At 47.2% G+C, this 22,351-nt stretch overlaps 1 protein-coding gene across 4 annotated transcripts in view; it reads left to right on the forward strand.

Annotated features, from left to right (window-relative positions):
- The window catches only part of MSR1 (macrophage scavenger receptor 1), a 41,813-nt gene extending 21,586 nt beyond the window's left edge, over positions 1 to 20,227 (forward strand). For all 4 annotated transcript variants that reach the window (XM_007669995.4, XM_007669993.3, XM_007669994.3 and 1 more), the window contains 7 exons: positions 364 to 785; positions 2,144 to 2,330; positions 4,166 to 4,246; positions 7,959 to 8,030; positions 9,854 to 9,916; positions 15,863 to 16,051; positions 19,446 to 20,227. In XM_007669995.4, the coding sequence (XP_007668185.1) occupies positions 364 to 785; positions 2,144 to 2,330; positions 4,166 to 4,246; positions 7,959 to 8,030; positions 9,854 to 9,916; positions 15,863 to 16,051; positions 19,446 to 19,579 (1,148 nt within the window). In that variant the 3' untranslated portion in view covers positions 19,580 to 20,227. The remainder of the gene's footprint in view (positions 1 to 363; positions 786 to 2,143; positions 2,331 to 4,165; positions 4,247 to 7,958; positions 8,031 to 9,853; positions 9,917 to 15,862; positions 16,052 to 19,445) is intronic.
- Positions 20,228 to 22,351: the final 2,124 nt, after the last annotated feature.

Genomic DNA, 22,351 nt, shown 5'->3' on the forward strand with positions numbered 1-22,351 from the left:
CTAATCCCGGCTCCACCGGTTGTCAGCTGTGACACCTCGGTCCCGTCACTTCGCTTCTCTGTGCCTCAGTTACCTCATCTGTAAAATGGGGATTAAGTCTGTGATCCCTACGTGGGTCATTCATTCAGTCATTCAGTCGTATTCATTGAGCACTTACTGGGTGCTAAGCACCGTTCTAAGCGCTTGGGAGAGTCCAATACAATAACAGACACATCCACTGTCCGCGACGAGACTGTTTCCAACTCATTTTGCTTGTGTCCTCCTCAGGCTTGGTACAGTGCCTGCCACATAGTAAGTGCTTAACAAATACCGCAATTATCATTATTATCATTATTAATGTTGTCATTATTATATACTACGCAGCACAATTGCAGCGGTTGGAAACGAAGACTAGCGCCAACGGTTCGGCCAACAGTGAGTTCAACACCTCCGATCGCTTCTCGGGTGGGTCCTCCAGGAAAGAAAACGGCGACAAGGATCGGTTCCGAGATTTGATCTTAGAGCACGTGAGCGCGTTGGAGGAAGAGATTCGGGTTATCGTGGAAGCAGAAGCGAATCTCACGAGCCTGGGGAAGTTTCACGCTCTCAGGGAGATGAGCGAAAGCAGATTTCGAGACGTCTTCCTTCAGGTCAGCACCTTGTCCGCCTCAGTCCAAGCCAACGGGAGGGCGGTGGAGGAGATGAGCACGTCTCTGGCGACACTCGGTCAGACTCTTACGGATCTCAGACTCACCCTAGAGAGCTGGAATGACTCGTACGTGCAGAACGTCATTGGATACAAAGAGGTAAGGGGTGGTCTGTCGCACTGGTGCCCGCTCGTAACGCTTAGTTACTTATGCTTTGCACCAAGTAAGTGCCCGGTAAAGACGATCGAATGAACTTAACGTCCCGTGGAGGTTGAGTGGCCTCAGCGAACCAGCCGGGTAAAGGCTCAGCTCAGCCTCTGCAGCATTGTCCGATGCCGCCCGGCCCCCCGAAAACAGAGCTGAGTCCCCCACGCCACCACTCCAGCCCTCCTCCCCCTCCTCCCTGAAGCTCTCCAGAGTCGGCTCGCTCCGCCTGGCCCTGCACCTTCCTAGATTCCCACCGGCCCATCTCACGTCCCACCTCCTCCAGCAAGCCCGCCCAGATCAGTGTCCAGCAGCCCCTGCGGTACGAACCCTTCAGCCTACTCTAGCGCACATCAACCCGTAATTATTAAAATCAACCCCCAGCGATCTTGCATATCAGTTATTCAGTCGTGCATTCAATCAGTATTATTTTGACAACTTCTGGTGTGACTTGTATGTGTGTCTTCCCCATTATTGCAAGCGGAGATTGTGGTAATTCAGAGGATATGGATAGAGCGTAGGTGTGGGCATCTTCTGGGTTTCTTATCCTGGATCTGCCGTTTGCCTGCTGTGTGACCTTGGGCAAGTCAGTTAACTTCCCTGAGTCAGAGTTTCCTCATGACTGAATGAGGAATTCAATACCTGTTCTCCCTCCTATTTAGGCTGGGAGTACAATGTGGGACAGGGACTGTGTCTGACATGATAATTCCATACCGACCCAGGGCCTACAGCAGTGCTTCACTCGTAGTAAGTGCTCAACAAATACTGTGACCTGTTATTATCATTAGAAATAAAATCATCCATCCCACAGGGGTTCGAAGCCTTATAACTAGGGAGAGCCAATATTTTATCCCCATTTTATAGATGAGGAAGCTGAGCCCAGAGAGATTGAGTGACCTCTAAGCAGGTGAGTGGCAGAGGTGATCTGGTCTCTTGACTCTCCATCCCATACTCTTTCCACTAGGCCACAGTACTTTATATTGTTAAATTGTACTCTCCCCAGCGCTTAGTACAGTTCTTTGCACACAATAAGCATTCAGTAAATACGATTGACTGACTGCTCGCCAGTGCTGAGATGATAAAATATCTGGGATCTGCTGCTCAGATATTGTACCCTCCTAAGCACTTCAGTGCTCTCCACCCAATAAGTGCTCAATAAATACCGGTGATTGACTGAATGCCCAGCCTTTCAGAACTCACTCCACAACCCAGTGGTTAAACCCCCCCTCTGTTTTCAAACAGTAACCCCACCCCGGAAGGAAAGGAGTTGTCAAGTATTTGACTCATGGCTGCCACATTCTTGTGCTCACCAGGAAATCACCCAATTGAGGGGGCGCGTGTATAATATATCAGCAGAAATTCAGATGCTGAGAGAACAGCAGGTGAATCTGGAACAGCAAATAAAGGGAGAAATGAAAGTCTTGAACAACGTCACCAACGACCTGAGGTTAAAGGACTGGGACCACTCGATGGCCTTGAAAAATATTACTCTAATGCAAGGTAAGAAGTCTCGGAATAGCGTTATCGGACATCCTCTGGGGGTGATGCGCTGTACTGAGCATTTGGGGAGTACAAAACTCATTCATTCAGTTGTATTTACCGAACACTTATTGTGTCCCTGTGTGGGACAGGGACTGTGTCCAACTTGATTCACTTGTATCTACCCCAGTGCGCAGAACAGTGCTTGGCACATAGTAAGCACTTGGAAGTACCATAATTCTTCTTCTTCTTCTTATCACTGTGTGCTAGACACTGTACTAAGCTCTGGGGTAGATACCAGCAAATCAGGATGGAAACAGTCCCTGTCCCATGTGAGACTCACAGTCTTAATCCCCAAATTACAGATGAGGGAACTGAGGCACAGAGTTAATCAGGTGGGACACAGTCCCCATCCCACATGGAACTCACAGTTCTAATGGAAGGAAGAGCAGGTACTGAATTCCCATTTTGCAGATGGGAAAACTGAGGCACGGAGAAACGAAGGGACTTGCCCGAGGTCTCAGCAGAAGAGGGGCCGAGCCGGGATTAGAACCCAGGTCGCCTGTCTCCCGGACCTGGTCTCTTTCCACTAGGCTACACCGCTTCTCATTCCTTTACCTTTTTAAAATGGGCCTCGCTTTTCCAAGGAGATGGTAGGATCAGGCCTGGTCTTTGCCTCTCTTTCAAAGAGGGACAAAAGAACAGCCTTTAAGTCCCTATCTGCAGTTCATTTATTTCTCTTAATAAATAGACGGTAGGCCGTATGCTCACTGTGGCTGGGAACGTATCTTCCAACTCTGTTATACTGCAGTGCTGTGCACACAGGAAGTAAACATGATGGACTGACTGGTAGTGTCGGAGACTGACCCCGAATGATCCCCGTTTCCCCCTCTCCCGTTCTCCTCATGTGCCCTCCGTTTTAGAGATGCCCCGGAGAACGGACGCCTTTAGCCAATCAACGGGGATTCGAACCGGGTTCCCTGAGGCCACGGCAGCTCAACGAAGGGGAACCAAATAGAAATAAAGTCAGCCGGGCTTTCTATTGCAAAACCGTTTTCGGTTCTCTCTTCTTATTTTTAAACTTTGGCCGTGACCGTGGGGATAGGGAGTGTTGGCAGACGGTTCACTGGCCCTTGTGTTTTTAATCAAGCAGACCTCCTCTGCTTCGGTGGTAGCCCTGGGTGAGTGATGAGGGGTGAAAGCGATGCCTTTGGACAGTGTGATCCGATCTCCCTTCCTCGGTGTGCTGGATTCTGTAGAACCTGGACGCTCAGGTGTTAGTTGCTGGATCCAACTTCCCAACCTCAGCTGGAGCGGAAGAGAACCTCCGGTCTTGTTAACAGTAATAAGAATAGCAATCGTGGCATCTGTTTGGCGTATTAGTAATCTTAATATAGGCACTGTATTAAGCGCTGGGGTGGATGCAAGCAAATTGAGTTGGACACAGTCCCTGTCCCCCATGGGGCTCAGAGTCTTCATCCCCATTTTAAGGATGAGGTAACTGAGGCCCAGAGAAGTGAGGTGACTTGCCCAAGGTCACACAGCAGACAAGTGGCAGAGCTGGGATTCGAACCCATGCGGTCAAACGGCAGGGACTGCATCTGTTGCCGACTTGTTCATTCCAAGCGCTTAGTACAGTGCTCTGCACATAGTAGGCGCTCAATAAATACTATTGAATGAATGAATACGGCGCTGTGCACACGGTAAGCACTCAGTAAGTACAACTGACCCGCTGACTTACTAGATGAGAGCCGCCATGGAACGTGGGAGGAATGAAGAGCGTGAGCTGGGGAGAGAGCCGACAGGCGAAACGGCTAAGGCATCAATTAACCACCCCAACCTTCTTTATCTCCCAGGGCCGCCCGGACCCAAGGGCGAGAAAGGCGACCGAGGCTTTCGAGGAGATATGGGTGCGGTTGGACTTCCAGGGCTGAAAGGTAAGTGGATCCGTGGGAGAGAGCGGGGGGAAAGGGGCCAGCAGGGACCCCCCTCCCCGGGAATGGGGTCGGGCAGACCTGGAGTCCTACCGGAGCGTGTCCTTTCGGGTCGGGGTTGGGCCATGAGCGAGTGGCTGGAAACCGACTGACCCGTCACCCACCGTCCACGAGAAGACCTGTAGTGACGGCGGCTACTGTAGCATTCAGAGGTAGCAATGGCGACTGTCGGTTCTAAACTGCGAGGAGCCTGAAATTCCGCTCCCCTCCCTACAGTATCTTACTGGCTTTGTTATTCTGTTATCCATTTCTCTTAATAGCATTTTTTTGAGCGCTTACTGTGTGCAGAGCACTGTACCAAGCGCTTGGGAGAGTCCAATGTAGTGTTCTTTCATTTCTCCATGTATGTCTGCCACCAGTTCCTTCTCCTCCCTTCTTATTCTTAGACCGTGAGCCCCCCAAGGGACAGGGACCAGGTCTAATTCCCATCCGTCTTCCTTCCCTTCGCGTAGTACAGTGCTCTAGGCACAGGAAACGCTTAAGAAATACAGCTACTATTCCTTCCCTCAATCCTAACCCCTCACCCACCCTCAGCCCCACTCCAGGCTCAACCTTTCACTCGCCCTAAACCATCCCTAACCCAGCCCAGAACCCAGAAGGTCCTGGTGACATCAGCAGACTTGGGGTTGATGACCGAATCTAATTCTTGACCTCCTCCGGTGTCCAAACCGGAGGTTCCTCTCTCATTTTGAATGCAATTTGGGCAACCTGTAGGGAAGCGCAGGAGTTGAATCATATTCACTAACTGTTGAATCACATTTTAATAGCTGTGGTATTTAAGTGCTTACTCGGTGCTAGGCACTGTACTGAGCGCTGGGGTAGATACAAGGTAACTGGATTGGACACAGTCCATGTCCCACATAGGGCTTACAGTCCTCATCCCCAGTTTCCAGATGAGAGAACCGAGGCCCAGAGAAGTGAAGTGGCTTGCCCAAGGTCACACAGCAGACAAGCGGCAGAGCTGGGATTAGAGCCCAGGTCCTTCTGACTCCCAGGCCCATGCTCTCTCCACTGAGCCGCACGGCTTCTCTGTTCTGTGTACCCAGTTTGGTTTAACTAATGATTCTGCCTTGGGTGTGGTACAGAATATCAAAATTCTGATCCCTATCCAAACATAAGGCAAAACAAAATGCTTTAGGGTGTTTGAGAAGCTGAAGACAGGAAGGCCGTCTTTGCAGTATGTATTCAGGTGACTTTTTATTAAAAAAATCAAAATAAAACAGCGTTATCTGTCAAACACCTAGTAGTCCAACTTGAATTAGATGATGTTTTTCCTGTAGTGAGTTGCACAAGAGTAAATCGGTTTCAACCCACCGGATCAGGATTTAAACGCCGAGTAGAATACAAATGACTTTCACCTCTGCTGTCAGCCACTCTGTGTATTTTTCTGTGGTTCCGTCTACTGGTTCCCATTTCTCCTGCTTGTTTTATCCTGTACGATCTAAAACAATATTATGAAACAAAATAATAGAAGGCAAAGAAGAAAGCCGATGCTGTGAACTTACCCCGCTCTTTAAGAGACTAAAGGAGACGACGAAGATAATTTTATTCCTGGCCAGGAACCAAAAAACCTTGCTTGGTGTCTCAAACCGAGAGCTACAATGTACAGTCTGATTAGAACTTGAATGGCTCACCCTGCTAGAGAAAGCAGCCCAAATACCTGCCGCTTATTTTTCTCTCCTTTGATTACACAGTGTGCGCTCTCTCTGCGTGTGATCAATGTATTGACCAGCCCTGGTTTCATCAGAAAAGCCATTTTTTATTTTTTTATGAAAAGCATGAATTTGGTGTCTGCCTGACCTTCCCATCACCCTGTTTTAAAAAGCCAGTGGATGAAGTAGAAATTTTAAAAATCGTATCTGTGGGATGTAGGGTGGAATTCGGAGGGGTGAGAGTCGGGTGGCGTTCCTTTGAGGGAACTGTTAGGGTTCGTTGTAGGAAGGGAATTTGGCTACCAACTTTGTAAAATTTGTCCCCTCCTGAGCACTTAGTACAGTGCTTGGCACAGACTCAGCGCGCAATAAATGCAATTGATTGACAAGTTGGCTCTGGAAGCGTCTCTGGACTGGATTTGAGCACCGAGGATCTGGATAGTGGAGCATTCGAGCTTTATCTAGAAGGATCCGGGGTTGTGTCTCTGTGTTTCCTTAGTTATCTAAAATGTTCCAGCGGCTCCATTATGGACCGCTCTTGCTCAAGCTTCGTAACCTGACCGTGAACGTTCTCCTGGGAGCAAAGCATCTTGAGAGCCCTTTGGGTAGTCGTTCTTAAACTTCCAGGGGCATCCAAGGAATTCACAATTTATGACTTTCATGAGGTAAAGAAAGGAGAGTCCTGTATCTACCTGCTGGGGTTTGTTTGTTTTGTTTTATTTCAAGTTGTGCTGTCAGAAATGATGGAGTCGTGCAGTTTGGGGCTTGATTGCATTTTCAAGCCAAAGTAGGTACCATCAAGAAGGGATGGCATCTGCCACGTTATTACAAATCTAGAAGCAGCTGCAAAGACAGGTTTCTCTTGGAATAAAGAGTGTTTGTCAAAATCTTCTCCTCCAGATTCTGCATTTCCACAGGCAGATGATGCCCACCGGATAATGGAGCCCTAAGAGCTTATTAGACGCATAAAGCCCTAGCAGCATAATGCCTATCAATGAGTTCTGTAGAGTGCATAGTATTATTCAATAGCATTTATTGAGCACTTACTATGTGTAGAGCACTGTACTAAGCGCTTGGAATGTACAATTCCTACTACAACTGTTACTGTGACCTTTGGATGTTTGATATTCACCCCACCCCCAAACCCCACTGCACTAATACACATATCTTTGAATTATATGCTATAAATGAATAATTCATATTAATGTCTGTCTCCCCCATTGGACCATAAGCTTCTTATGGGAAGGGAAAGTATCTGCTAATTTATGTTTTTATATTAACGTCTGTCTCCCTCATAGACTGTAAGCTCACTGTGGGCCTGGAATGTGTCTGTTTACTGTTACAGTGTACTCTCCCAATCGCTTAGTAAACGCAGAATAAATACGGTTGGATGAATGAATAATTCTGTTATCCTCTCCCAAGCGCTTAATACAGTGCTCTGTTCATAGTAGGCACTTGATAATTACTGTTGATTGATAGTATTTATTAAACTGCATGCAAACCACATAACTCAGCACTGGGGAAGAATATGTGGTTGAGGATTCATTTATCGTTGGAAACTTTATCGTCCCCTGAGCCCCTTTGGAGACCACAAAGCCCTCTCTTTGGTTATCCCAAATGGCCCTTTTGGTTTCAGTAAACCGTCACTGAGATAGGTTCCCTCACTGGCCAGTGCTGTGGTTTCACATGGCAAAACCTGTGTTGTAGATTGGATTTTTTTTCACATTCACCCCATGGCCCTGCATTGAGTGTTTCAGGCCTCGTTAGTCCCAGACGGATATCCTCTGTGCGGAATTTCGGTTTAAAAATGGCAGCCAGCGGCGAGCCTTCTGGGTAATGGGACGTGGGCCCGGGACGCCCCCCTGAAGCAGCCTCCACGGAGAAACTCTGAGGGATGGGCACAGTTTCCAAAAGGTTTTCCCCTAAAGTAAGAATTCACGCCAATTGACCTTTCTGTCTCTCTTTCGTCCTTCTGTTCTGACGTCGTCGACCGGGTTCTGAAGGGGAGAAGGGATCTCGTGGCTATCCTGGACTTGGAGGACCCAGAGGCTTGCCTGGGATTCGAGGACCGCCAGGTACTGTGACGGCCACCCATCTAGCTAGAAACTGGTGGGGAGACCGGAATAGAAAACTGCCATGCTCCATATTCGCTATCGTCAAAATCTTGGTCCCTGGCCTGGGAAGCGAGGCTGGCTATAAACATCATATGATAATCATAAGAAGAGGAAGAAGAATTGTGTTACATGTAAGAGAAGCAGTGTGGCTCAGTGGAAAGAGCACGGGCTTTGGAGTCAGAGGTCATGGGTTCGAATCCCGGCTCGGCCACTTGTCAGCTGTGTGACTTTGGGCAAGTCACTTAACTTCTTGGTGCCTCAGTTACCTCATCTGGAAAATGGGGATTAAGACTGTGAGCCCCACGTGGGACAACCTGATTCCCCTGTGTCTACCCCAGCGCTTAGAACAGAGCTCAGCACATAGTAAGTGCTTACTTAACAAATACCAACATTATTAATGTGCCAGGCATTGTACTAAGTGCTGGGATGGGTACAAACAAATCAGGTTGGACACAGCCCCTGTCCCACATGAGCTCACAGTCTCAATCCCCATTTTACGGATGAGGTAACTGAGGCCCAGAGAAGTGAAGTGACTGGCCCAAGGACCCACAGCAGACAAGTGGCGGAGCCAGGATTAGAACCCAGTGCCTTCCGATACCCACGCTATATCCACTAGAGCGTGCTGTCATGTGGTAGAACCAGTGTAGAGATGCTGGAAATCACCTGTCCCAAGACCAGCAGCTTGACCTAGTGGATAGAACATGGGCCTGGGAGTCAGAAGGACCTGGGTTCTAATCCTGGCTCCACCGCTTGTCTGCTGTGGGACCTGGGCAAGTCACTTCTTTGGGCCTCTCAGTTCTCTCATTTGTAAAATGGTGATTAAGACTGTGAGCCCCATGTGGGATAGGGACTGTGTCCAACCCGGTTTGCTTGTATCCTTCTCAATGACTGGCACATAGTAGTGATTAACGAATACCATAATTATCATCATAATTATTGGTATTACCTCAAGGCTGTCCCAAGAGCTCAGCGTCTGGAAGAACGTGTGTCTGAGCCAGTGACAGCCTAGGGGAAGCCATGACAACATATCAGAAGCAGCCTGGTCTAGCGGAAAGAGCACAGACCTGGGAGTCAGGGGACCCAGGTTCTAATCCTGCTCTGCCAGTGGTCTGCTGTGTGAACTTGGGCAAGTCACTTAACTTCTCTGTGCCTCAGTAACCTCGTCTGTAAAATGGGGATTAAGACTGGAAGTCTGATGTGGGATATGTACCGTGTCCAAGTGATAAATTAACTCCTGCTGGCACTGAGCAACTGTGCATTTTTTATACCTTGACTCAGTTTCCTTACATAATAAATTATATTAATGTCTGTTTTCTCCTGCTAGAATATAAGCTCACTATGGGCAAGGAACGTGTGCTATGTGCAGAGCACTCTTCTGTGAGCTTGGGAGAGTACAATACAACATAATGAGTAATAATAATTATAACACTAATATGCTGTTTGTTAAGCACCTACTCTGTGCCTACCACTGTACTGAGTATTGGGCTTCTCTCAGTCCTACACATGGACCTCACAGTCTGAGCGGGAGGGAGAACAGGTATTTAGTCTCCATTTCACAGCCGAGGAAACAAACACAGAGAGGGTAGTGATTTGCCCAAGGTCACTCAGCAGACAACTGGCAGAGCAGGGATTAGAACCCAGGTCCTCTGACTCCCAGGCCCAGGCATTGCCCACTAGGCCATGCTGGGTCCCGGTTTGGGGTGATCAGCTATTCAGGACCGGTATTTTTTTGCGGCCCTGCAGATGTCATTTTGGAAAATCTGATGTTCATTCTTTTTGAATAGGATATTCTGGACTGAAGGGGGCAAAAGGAGAAAAGGGTGAAAAAGGATCTGGAAACATCTTTCGTAAGTCCCAAAAACCTGTGGTCTTTCCTTCTTTCTTTTCATGCGGTAGGTATAGAACGGAATCCCCGTGAGGGGTTAGGGAAGCAGGACGGGTGAATGTCTGGCAGGGAGTCAATTTCCCCGTGCTACTGTGCCGGGGAATTTCCAGCTTGATCTGTAGAAAGCCACGCTGTCTTCTCGAGGCTAAACAGCCTGCTGGCTTGGGGGCTTCTGGTACTCCCCTACTCACTTTGACTCGATTTTATCTATCTTGCTGCCAACCTCTTACCACATCCTGTCGCCGGCCCGGAATGCACTCCCTCTTTGTATCCGACGGATGGTTAGTCTCCCCACCTTCAGAATCTTATTGAAGTCCCATCTCCTCCAAGAGGCCTTCCCTGACTAAGCCCTCACTTCCTCTTCTCCCACTCCCTTCTGCGTCACCCTAGTAGGATTTCCTCCTTTTACTCACCCCTCCCTCAACGCCCCGGCACTTATATACATATCCGTAATTTATTCATTTCTACTAACGTTTCGTCTCCTTCTCTGGACTGTAAGGTCTTTGTGGGCAGGGAAAAGGTCTGCCAACTCTGCTATGTTATACTCTCCCAAGCGCTCAGTACAGTGCTCTGCACATGGTAAGTGTTCAATAAATATGACTGATTGGTCTTTGGCCTGCTAAAATACCACTACTCCTTTCACATTCTGCCCACATACCTGAGTTTGGTTGTAAAGACCTGTTCGCGACCAATCAGTCAGCGGTATTTATTGAACACCAGCTGTGTGCCGAGCATCTTTTCTAGCACTGGGCTAAATACAATACAGGCAGAAGACAAAACTCAAGGCTGAGAGAGGAATAAAATACATAAGAGTTAAGGGTGGGGTTGAATTAACGTGCTGCATGTATGCATTGACCAGGGAAGGCCTCCTGCGGGAGGTGGAAGGCCTTGAGGATAGCGAAAACTTAGAGCTGATGGATTTGGGAGGCAGTGAGGGATCAGGAAGGGGGAACCCTGGGAGTGAAGTGTTGGAGGCAGAAGAGTCATGTGCAACCGTGGTATTTGTTAAGCCCTTACTTTGGTTCAAGCACTGTCCTAAACGCTGGGGTAGTTAAAAGACAGTCAGGTCCATCATGAGGTTCACAGTCTTAAGTAGGAGGGAGACAGGTCTTGAATCCCCATTTCGCATATAAGGGAACCGAGGCACAGAGAAGTTAAAGCGAGTTGCCTTGGGTCACACAGCGGGCGTGTGGCAGAGCGAGGATTAGAACCCAGGACCTCTGACTCCCAGGCCCTTGCCCTTTCCACTAGACCATGCTTACTTCTCAGAAGGCAAGCTTAGGTACAACCTGGGCATCTCTCTGTGTCTGTCTCCCTTTCCCTCTCTCCCAGCCCCGCCTGAGACCCCCCCCCGTCCCCATCCCTAGAAACCCGGGTTCCATCTCCCCAAATCCCTCACCCCTGCCCTTCCTTGAGCCCCAGGATCTCTGGCCCCTTCACCAATTAGTGCCAGAGCGATGCCAGAAATGGAGGCAGGATCGTACATTAGATAAAGCAATGCGAGTGTGACCAGATCACAAATCAAAGAGTTAGTCTGAGCCGAACAGACCTGCGTAAGATAGAAATAGAGGGAGCCGCTAAACGGAGCACATCAGAGGTCAGAACAAAATGTCAGACTAATAAAACAAAACACTGTGGTAACCAAAGGACTGAAGCCCGGGCCCCGGAGCGGCTGCCAAAACGCCGCGTCGAGGAGAGTTGGAACAAATTGCAGCGGCTATGACTTTATCCACAAAAGCTTCGGGGACCGTCCAGGGACGGAATTCCTGCCCAAAGTGGGAATTGGCAATAGTAATGGCAATTATACTTGTTAAGTGCCAAGCCCTGTTCCAAGTGCTGGAGGAGATACAAGTTAATCAGGTTGAGCACAATGCCTGGCCCCCTTGGGGCTCACACTCTTAATCCCCATTTTACAGATGAGGTAACTTGAGGCCCAGAGAAGTGAAGTGACCTGCCGAGGTTCACACAACAGACATGTAGTGGAGCTGGGGTTAGAACCCAGGTCCTTCTGACGCTCAGGCTTTATCCGCTAAACCACTTGGTCTCCACAGAAATCGGTCAAACAATCGGGGGTGTTTATTGAGCGCCTACTGGCTGCTGAGCCTGTGATACTCCCCCTTAGGGACACCTCTTTGGGTCCCCTTCCCACAGCTCCCTCTGGCCATCCCCTCTCCTTCCCCCAACGCTCCCACCCAACTGACCCTTACCCTTTCTCATTAAGGCCCAACTTCCCCAACAGAGACTCGACCTTACCTTCTCCTTGCCCGCCTAGTTTTCCCCCTACTTTCCTAGCCGCACCCGAATCAATTAATCAGTGGTATTCATTTCATCTGCAGCGATATTTGGGTCTTCACTGTACGAAGCGCTTGGGAGAGCGTAATACGGCAGAGTTGGTAGATAGGTTCCCTGCCCAAATTCTTCCCTGTGATTGGTTTTTCTCCCGCTGAGGTAAATGTGTGACTTCTGATGCTAAAGTAATTCAGCAGCGTCATCGCGGTATCGGTTAGGCACTTACTGTGTGTCGAGCGCTGGGGTAGAAACAAGATCATCAGGTCAGGCACGGTCCCCGTCCCACGTGGGGCTCGCAGTCTAAGTAGGAGGGAGAACTGGTATCGGATCCCCATTTAACAGATGAGGAACCTGAGACACGGGGAAGTCAAGTGACCTGCCAAAGTTCACTCAGCAGGCAAGTGGTGGAGAGGGGATTGGAACCCAGATCCTCTGACTCCCGGGCCCCTGCTCTTTCCACTGGGTACGTGGCTAATTCCAGTCAATCGGTGGGTATTTATTGAGCACTTACTATGTTCTGAGCACTGCACTAAGACTACGGTAGAGTTGGCAGACATGATCCCTGCCAACAAGGAGCTTACAGTCTAGTGGATTGTAATATCGTTCTTACGATCATCATTGTCTTTGTCGTTGTCATCATTTATTCAAAGGTGTTTATCTCCTGGGAGGGCTCTAGAGGGTTAAAATGATGTAGAAATATTTGAATTTCTCCTACTTGTATCATTCTCCATGGTCACGTTTCCATACCCCTGCTCTTACCAGTAGAACTTTGCCCTTAATCCCCTTTGCAAATTGGATATATTTGCCACTCTCCCCCATTAGATTGCAAACCCTTGAGGGCAAGACTGTGCTTTTTCCTTCTGTTGTACTTCCCCAAGTAATTAATACAGTCCCCTGCACGCATTAGATGCAACATAAATATCATTGATTAATTGATAGCTGGACGTAAATGCGCCCTAATGGAAATAATCTTTTCAGATAAGCTTTCATTTTTCTAAACCAAATGTCTCCCCTCCAAGGGGCAGTATTTTAAAAATGCGAAGGAAGAGCCCAACTCACAACTGACAGTCAACAAGTGTGAGGTGGATGACAGAAAAGCAGTGTGGCAGAGTGGAAAGAGCAAGGGACTGGGAGTCAGAGGACCCGAGTTCTAATCCCAGCTCCACCACTTGCCTGCTGTGTGGCCTTGGACAAGTCACTTCACTTCTCTGTGCCCCAGTTCCCCTTCTTCTGCAAATTAGGGATTCAATAGCTCTCTTCCCTCCCCATTTATCAGTCGATCAGTACTATTTATTGAGGACTTCCTTTATTCAGCGCACATCTGAGATGGGGGAGAAAAAAGGCGGTCGCGTTAGTTTCCGCACCCCAGAAAGGCTGGAAAAGGGAAGGTGACAAGTTCTAATCTCACCTCCGCCATTTCATGTTCTTTCCTCTTGAATGAAAGTTCGTTATGGGCAGGGAACGTGTCTGCTAATCCTCTTGTGTGGTACTCTCCCAAGTGCTTATTACAGTGCTCTTATTAATTACTCGTGAATATAGGCAGCAGTCATGCTTTCTGTAGACTGTAAACTCATTGCGGGCGGGAAATGTGTCTCCTTATTGTTGTAATGAACTCTCCCAAGCGCTTAGTACAGTGATCTTCACACAGTAAGCACTCAATAAATATGATTTATTGACTGGACAGAAATCTGAGAGAGGGTGTGTGGGAGAATGGGACAAAAAAACCTCATCTAAAACCCTTAGTAGGCTAATTCGAATTTCTTACTCAGTGACATTTTACAGAATGGGTGAAGGTGCGGAGTTTCTGAGATCTGGCAGCACTTACATAAATATCCTTATATTCTACTATTTACCCTGCCTATCATTTAGTATTCATTTCCCCCTATAGACTGTAAGCTCCTTGCGGGCCGGGATCGTGTCCATCAGCTCTGTTGCCTTGTATTTTCCCAAACGTTTAGTACAGGGCTCTGCACGCGGTAAGAGTGCAAGAAAAGGAACAGTCTATCCCAGTGGATAGAGCACGGACTTGGGCTTCAAAAGGATCTGGGCTCTAAGCCCGACTCCACCAACTGTCTACTGTATGAGCTTGGGGAAGTCACCTCACTACTCTGTAGCTCAGTTACCCCATCAGTAAAATGGAGATTAACTGTAAATCCGATGTGGAACACGGACTGTGCTCGACCTGATTAGCCTGTATGTACCCCAGTTCTTAGAACAGTGCTTAGCACATATTAAGCTCTTAACAAATAGCATTTTAAAAAAAAAAAAGGACGACTCTACCTATCTCCAAATTTCTGTCAGCCTTCCCTCTTCATTATTGCTGTAAGAACTTTGAGGGCAGGGATTTTTAACTTGGACTTTTCCCGCGCCCAGCACAGTGATCTGCCGAGGGTCCGGAAAAGGAACGGGAAAAAATATGCACGGGGCTGACCACACTTGAGTATATGTGTTTCCATTTAGATAGGACTTCCGGAGTCTGGAATGGGTGATGAAAGCAAACTTCTCTGATCTCGGCCTGTCACCCTCCCTGCAGAATTTTACACTCGTCTGCCCCCCTCCCGTTCTCAGTCAATTAAACTGCGAATGGTTTGGGTCACCCAAGTGTTGTATTTTGTAATTGAAAGTCTGAACAGCGTAATAGCCAATAGGTTTTCCGCTTCTACATGTTAGGAGTGCTCGGCCTGGATGGCATTAATGCGTTATATAGCATTAAATTATTTTTTGAAAGAAACAAGAGAAGTAATCATACTTGTGTTAATAGCTGCAAATATGCTGGCTTCCCTGTTCAGGACCGCTTAAATTGAAACTTCTTTGTTTGCCTCTCCGGTGAATGGGCTTGAAACGATTCTCTTCCGGGAAGCACCTAGAGAAGCAATGGAGATGGCTACATTTCTCATCAATATCAGTATAGAGAGCCTCGAGTCACGTTGGACATTAAAATGTTGAATCTAGTTGAAGTGATTATCGGTCATCGGGTTTGGGCTAGATTATGACTCTCTTGGCACGTGGCAAAACGATCATTTGCTTGCACCATGTGGTGGCGTTAAAAATATACAACCGGACCCTGTAGTTCAGGATTTTTAAAAATGACATTTGTTCAATCATTCATTCATTCAGTCATGTTTATTGAGGGCTTACTGTGTGCAGAGCACTGTACTAAGCACTGCAGAAAGTGCAACATAACAATAAACGGTCACATTCCCTGCCCATATTAGTTTACAGTCGAAACGGGGAGGCAGACATTAATATGAATTTTTTTTTAATGATATTCGTTAAGCGTCTACTATGCGCTAGGCACCGTACTAAGCACTGGAGTGCGTACAAGATATCAAGGTGGACAGAGTCCGTGGACCACATGGGGCCCACAGTCTCAGTCCCCATTTCACAGTTGAAAGAACTGAGGCCCAAAGAAGTGAAGCGACTGGCCCAAGGTCTCACAGCAGACAAGTGGCAGAGGCGGCATTAGAACCAAGGTCCTCTGATCCCCGGGTCCCTGCTCTTCCCACTAGGCCACACTGCTTCTCATGTTCAAATGTTTCAATCCACGGAGTATTTGGAACTCTCAATAACGCAGATCGTTGCCCTCTAACCACTGCTCCTCGTGTCACTCCTTCTTCAGCTGCGGCCTCGACGGTTCGCCTAGTCGGGGGCCAAAGCCCGAACCAAGGGCGAGTGGAGATTTACTACAAACGCCAGTGGGGCACCGTGTGCGACGATCACTGGGATGCTGTAGACGGGGCCGTGGTCTGTAGGAGTTTGGGGTACTTGGACGTCGAGAGAGTCCACGTGGGCGCTGTTTTCGGACAAGGTAAGACCGACGCCAAGCCACCTGATCCCATTTTTCTCAGTCTGTATTTTAACGACTCTTCATATTGCCAAGGGAGAATTTGAAAAGAAAGAGCAAATAGGGGCACAGTAGCTGGAGTTCCCAGAATCCCATGTGAAAACCATAGAAAATGGGAATCTTGGCTCCATTTTGAAATATTGGTTTCCAGAGGTCTCCTGGGTCCCTGAAAGGCTCTCGGGATCTGTCCTCTCAGTGGATGAAAGAGACCTGTATTTCCCTTTATGGAGCTTTTGTCATACCGAGGCACTTGTCAGCTGTGTGTCTTTGGGCAAGTCACTTAACTTCTCGATGCCTCAGTTACCCCTTCTGTAAAATGGGGATGAAGACCGTGAGCCCCACGTGGGACAACCTGATTCCCCTGTGTCTACCCCAGCGCTTAGAACAGTGCTCGGCACATAGTAAGCGCTTAACAAATACCAACATTATTATTATTATATTTTCACCTGGCCTGGAAGAGAGAGGCTGCTCTCTGAGGGACACCCATCTCGAGGTGACCCGTTAAATCCTTGTCAGACACCATCGGGATAAACCTCCCCCCGATCTGAGGTTGGAAAAATCATTTTAATAGCACTTGGGTCACTCTGGCAAGCCTAGAGAAGCATTGTGGCACAGTGGACAGAGCACAGGCCTGGGAGTCGGAAGGACCTGAGTTGTAATTCTGCCTCCACCACTTGTCTCCTGTACGACCTTGAGCAAGTCACTTCACTTCTCTGGGTCTCGGTTCCCTCATCTGTATAATGGGTACTGAGACCGTGAGCCCCATGTGGGAGGAACTGTGTCCAACCCAATTAGCTTCTATCTACCCCAGCGGTTAGAACGAGGCCTGGCACACAGTAAGTGCTTAACAGATATCATTAAGAAAATGAGAGAAAGAGACCAGCTCTATTTTAACATTCTCGTTAAAATCTTCTTCATGGAAAAGGGAATTCCAACAACTAGAGCCTTATCTGGAAATGTCCTGCTGCTTATTTTCCGGAGATTGAAATCAAGGAACTCTTAGCAAGAACATACAGAAAAATCTCCACTGGTATAAGGAAGCCAAAAGAGAGGCTTGGGTCTCCATGGTAACTCAGGCCCAAAGCAAGATATTTATCGTTCTTTATTTTTCTCCTCTGCTTTTCACCCAAACACCTTAAATTTAACTGCTAAAAGCCCAACTAGGGCAAACAAGGCCAGATCATCACTAGTAGTATCAGTAATGATAATTTACTGAACACTTAGGCAGGTTACTGTGGTAAGCACTTGGGAGAATCCAACGGAAACACAAGCTGTGTTCCCTACCCACAAGGGATTTAAAATCACACGAGTCCAGTCTCATATTATTGAGACAAGAAAATACTGTCCAAGTATTTCAGGTGAAGAAATTTCCCAGGAAACTCAGTCATTTCCTCTTCCCCGTGCTAACACAAAAACAGGTTATGTAGAAGAGTCACCGTTAGGAACAAGTTACTTGCAAATTTTTCATTGTTCTGTTAAGCCTCCTTCAAAAGCAGAGGGAGGTTGGGTCAACCAATTATCTGGTTAATTCAGGAGGAATATTGAGGAAAAAGACGGGGATGGGCCCACAGTGATCCAGTTTGGCCGATACATTGATCAGCCTCAGTTTTCTCATCTGTAAAAATGAGGATAAGGTTTCTTCTTTCCGCACCTCTTAGATTGTCTGATCTGCTTCTCCGGGGGCTACCTGCTACTTAGCATCGACTTGGTCCACTATTATTCCTATTGTTTGATTCTCTGATTCTCCCAGTCTTAGCTGCATGACGTGTTGTATGTGTTCAGTTCATCACATAGTCTCTGGGGGTAAATGCTGATCTGTGGTCTAAGGATTTCAAAGGTTTTTTTTCCAGTAGTATTGGTGAAGCGCTTACTATATGCCGGGCCCCGTATTGAGTGCTGAAAGTTGGTTGTGATAGAGCAAACAAAGCCTCGCTGGTTCTGATCCCAGTGGAAGCCACTCTCTAGGAATTAGGACTGAGGGGTCCTATTTAGGATAGGCCATGCCTACAGTCTGCTCTTAGTGGGAAAACGGGATTAGTTTATCTAGATTCTATTTATCTAGATTCTATTTATCTAGATTCTATTTATTTCTATTGTTCTTGTCTGTCCATGTCCCCCCGATTAGACTATAAGCCCGTCAAAGGGCAGGGACTGTCTCTCTGTTACCGATTTGTCCATTCCAAGTGCTTAGTACAGTGCTCTGCACATAGTAAGCACTCAATAAGTAGTATTGAATGAATGAATTAGTTCTTAAGGCCCAGGTCAGGGAGGGCTCTTCAGTGCTGACTCGATTAGCCAGTTGCTGAGTTGTACTTTCCAAGCGTTTAGTACAGTGCTCTGCACACAGTAAATTACGATTGAATGAATGAATTCCTTCACTCCACTATCACCCTCCTGCTCACCCATTTGTGAATGACTCTGGGTAAAGTGCAGTGCCATGGGAAATCCTGGTTGAGTATTTCAGTGAAGCCGTGGAGAAGTGTGAGGACTATCATTACAAACAATGGTCTTTGTTGAGCACCTACTATATGTAGAGTACTGTACTAAGTGCTTGGGAGAGTGCAGTACAGCAGAGCTGATAGACACGGTCCCTACCCACAGTCTCCGGTGGGGATTGGGGGAGAGACAGACATTCATGTAAAAAAATGATTCATAAAATTTCATTTGAAGATTGTATATAACTACTGTGGAGCCGAGGCTGGGGCAAATATCAAATGTGCAAAGGTCAGAGATCCGGGTGCAGTGATGATGCAGATTTAGACTGCGAGCCCATTGTTGGGCAGAGATTGTCTCTATCTGTTGCCGAATTATACATTCCAAGTGCTTAGTACACTGCTCTGCACACAGTAAGCGCTCAATAAATACTATTGAATGAATGAAAAGGGAGAAGGAACCAGAGAAGAGGGGGCTTAATCAGGGAAGGCCTGTCAGAAGAGATGTGGCATTAATAAGGCTTTGAAGGTGGGGAGGGTGGTGGGCTGGTGTATACGGAGGATTTCCAGGCCAGGGGATGACTGCGTCGTTCATTTTGCGCTCTTTTGGCTTTCCATCTTTGTCTCTCCGTCTTTCTACCGTCACTAAAACAGAGAGCACTTTACATACTTTCTTATAGCTTCTTTTGCACTTACTTTTTTACCTAACACTCTGTTTCCAAGAAATCAAGTGCTTAACCGAGGCGCCCCAGCAGGTAGAACCTCAGCCCAATGGACAGGGTTTCTTAGCAAGTCTGTGAGAACAGGCTTAAAGTTCCAAATGGTGTTGGATCAACGTAGGCGTATGTCTTATTCCTCTCCTTTTCAAACCAAAACTTGTTCTTCCTAATTCATTTATTTTATTTTTATTTTTTTGGCTGTTTCAGGTACCGGTCCAGTGTGGCTGAGTGAAGTACATTGTTTGGGGCGAGAATCTTCTCTTGAAAAGTGTTTATTCAAAGGGTGGGGCGTGAAAACGTGTAGCCACTCTGAAGATGCGGGTGTTACTTGCAAGGTGTAATCTCTTATTGGACAGTGCGCACTCTGATGTGATCTCATTTCCTCTCTCATGGGATGGTTCATAGCTCGCTGAAGGTTCATTTGTTTCCCCACCCAGTTGGGCATTTGACCCACGTTTTACACATGCCCTGAATACTATCAGAAAAATCGATTTGTTATTTACGAAGCATCTTCACTCCCTAAACGTTTTCATGTTTACATTGCTCTGGATTAGGGCCGCCTGTCCTCCATCCACAGATAGGTTCGGAACAGTAACTTTCTTTTGTGCCTTAGCCCCCAAATGTGGGCATCAGCGTATACTTTAAAAAGAAAAAACAAAAGGCAGGTTCTTTTCCTGTTCAGATCATAGCGCATACCTGAAGCTGGAGATGAATTGGTGAGAAAAAAATTGATCCGTAGGTGGTGGCTGAGTGGAAATAATGCAGGCCTGGGAGGCGGAATGCCTGGATGTGAGATTTGAGTAGGCTCTGCGTACTGAGTGACCTTGGGCAAGTCACTTAACCTCTCTGGACCCCAGTTTCCTCATCTATCCAAGGGGGGTAATTTAGATTGAGACCCCGGCAAAGAACTGCGTCTGATTTCCTAACCTTGCATCACCACAGCTTTTGTCGCGTAGTAAGCCCCTAATAAATGCCATAAGGAAAGGGTGTATTTCAGTAGTGTCTTAAAAATAGAGCTGACAAGATTTAATGACAGATTGATTATGTGGGTTGAATGAGAGAGACAATGCCGAGGTTTTGGGCTTGTGAGATAGGGAGGATAGCGGTATTGTCTACAGTGATGGGAAAGGCAGGGAGAGGACAGGGTTTGGGTGGGAAGATAAGGAACTCTGTCTGGGACATGTTTAGTTTGATTTGTCAGTGGGACATCCAGGTGGTGATGTCCTGAAGGCAAGAGGACATGTCAGACTGCAAAGAAGGAGAGAGGTGAGGGCTGGAGATGGAGATTTGAGAATCCTTACCGTAGTAGTGAAATAATTTAGATTGAGAGCCCTGTGTGGGACTCTTCCCGATTCTATAACCTTGGATTACGGCATTTAGCACATAGTAAGCGCTTAATAAATGCCATGATCGTCATTATCATTTTTCTTGTATCAAACTATTAATTAAAAGTGAATGGCAGGGTGCAGCTAATGCATCACAGAAGACCCCAATTGGTGGAATCGTATCATAATCACAGCTAGCAATGTTAAAACCAAATTCTGCTGTCCCAGCGCTTAGTACAGCATTCTGCACAGCGGAAATGCTTAATAAATACAGTCACTAAGACCGAGCAGTCTGTAAAATCAGAGTCACCTGCTTATTCACTCCCGGATGACTTGTCACGGCCACTGCAAGTGAGAACCTAGAGGTGGTACAGCTAGAGAATAGATTTGGGAACTAGATCCCAGAGAAGACAAGTGGTGTGGCCTAATAGATTAGAGCACAGGCTTGGGATCACAGAGACCTGGGTTCTAGTCCTGGCTCCTCCACTTTTCTGCTCTGTGGTCTTGGGAAAGTCGCTTCACTTCCCTGTGCCTCAGTTACCTCATCTCTAAAATACACATTAAGACTGAGCCCCGTGAGGGGCAGGGAGAGTGTTCAACCCGACGACCTTGTGTCTACCCCAGAGTTTAGAACAGTGCCTGGTATAGAGTAAACCCTTAACAAATACCATTAGAAAAATATAAAAATAAAAACTCAGAAGGCTGAGGTTAGAGGCATTTTCTTCCAGGGTTACTGGTTCCCTGTCCACAAGGAGCTTACATTCTCTTGGGGTGTAATTGAGTTTAGTGTCTAATCTCTCTTTGTATTTAAGTTCTTGCTATGGGCCAGGCACTGTACTAATCCCTGGGGAAGATATAAGCTAGTCAAGTTGGACACAGTCCGTGTCCCACAATGGGCTCACGGTCTTAATCCTCATTTTACAGATGAGGTCACCGAGTTACAGAGGAGTTAAGTGACTTGCCCAAAGTCACACAACAGACAAGTGGCAGAGCTGGGGTTAGAACCCAGGCCCTCTGACTCCCAGGCCTGCGCTCTATCAACTAAGCCACCGTGATGGAGACCCCTGGGGATGAGGAGATCTCCACCACAGCCCCGTTTCCCCCAAAGCATAGTGCTATTCTGATCACCTCTATCTTCCCAGAAGGTTTCACTGAAGTCTACAGCAGGACTGAGGTTGCGACTTATTAGTTTGTAAATTCCTTGAGGGCAGAGATTGTGTCCTGCGTCGTACTCTCTCAAGAACTTAGAACAGCGTTAGGCACACACTTCTTCAGATGTCGTCAAGACCCATGGCGACCCCCGTGGACACACCCTCTTGAGAATGTCCCGTCTTCTGCCGTAGAGTCATTATTGTATGTGTATCCTTAGAGGTTTCTTGGTAAAGATATAGAAGTGGTTTACCATTGCCTCCCGCACAGTAAAAACAGAGTAGGAGCTCAGTAAGTACCGATTGATTTTGAAAGTTTTGCCTCCTAACTGAATCCCCTATCTAATAACTGTGGTATTTGTTAAGTACTAAGCCCTGGGTATAATAATAATTGTGGGTGGTATTTGGTAAGTTTTAAGCACTAGGATATACTGTGTGGTATTTAAGTACTAAGTGCTGGAGTTTAATAATAATTGTGGGATTTCTTAAGTACTAAGTGTTGGGTATAATAACTGTGGTATTTGATAAATACTAAGAGCTGGGTACGATAATGGGGGGATATGTTAAGTACTAAGTGCTGGGGTACCATAATAATTGTGGTATTTGTTAGAACCCGTAATAGGTGCTCGGCAGTATACTA

Source organism: Ornithorhynchus anatinus, chromosome 12 (assembly GCF_004115215.2).
Source record: "Ornithorhynchus anatinus isolate Pmale09 chromosome 12, mOrnAna1.pri.v4, whole genome shotgun sequence".
NCBI classification, from domain to species: domain Eukaryota; kingdom Metazoa; phylum Chordata; class Mammalia; order Monotremata; family Ornithorhynchidae; genus Ornithorhynchus; species Ornithorhynchus anatinus.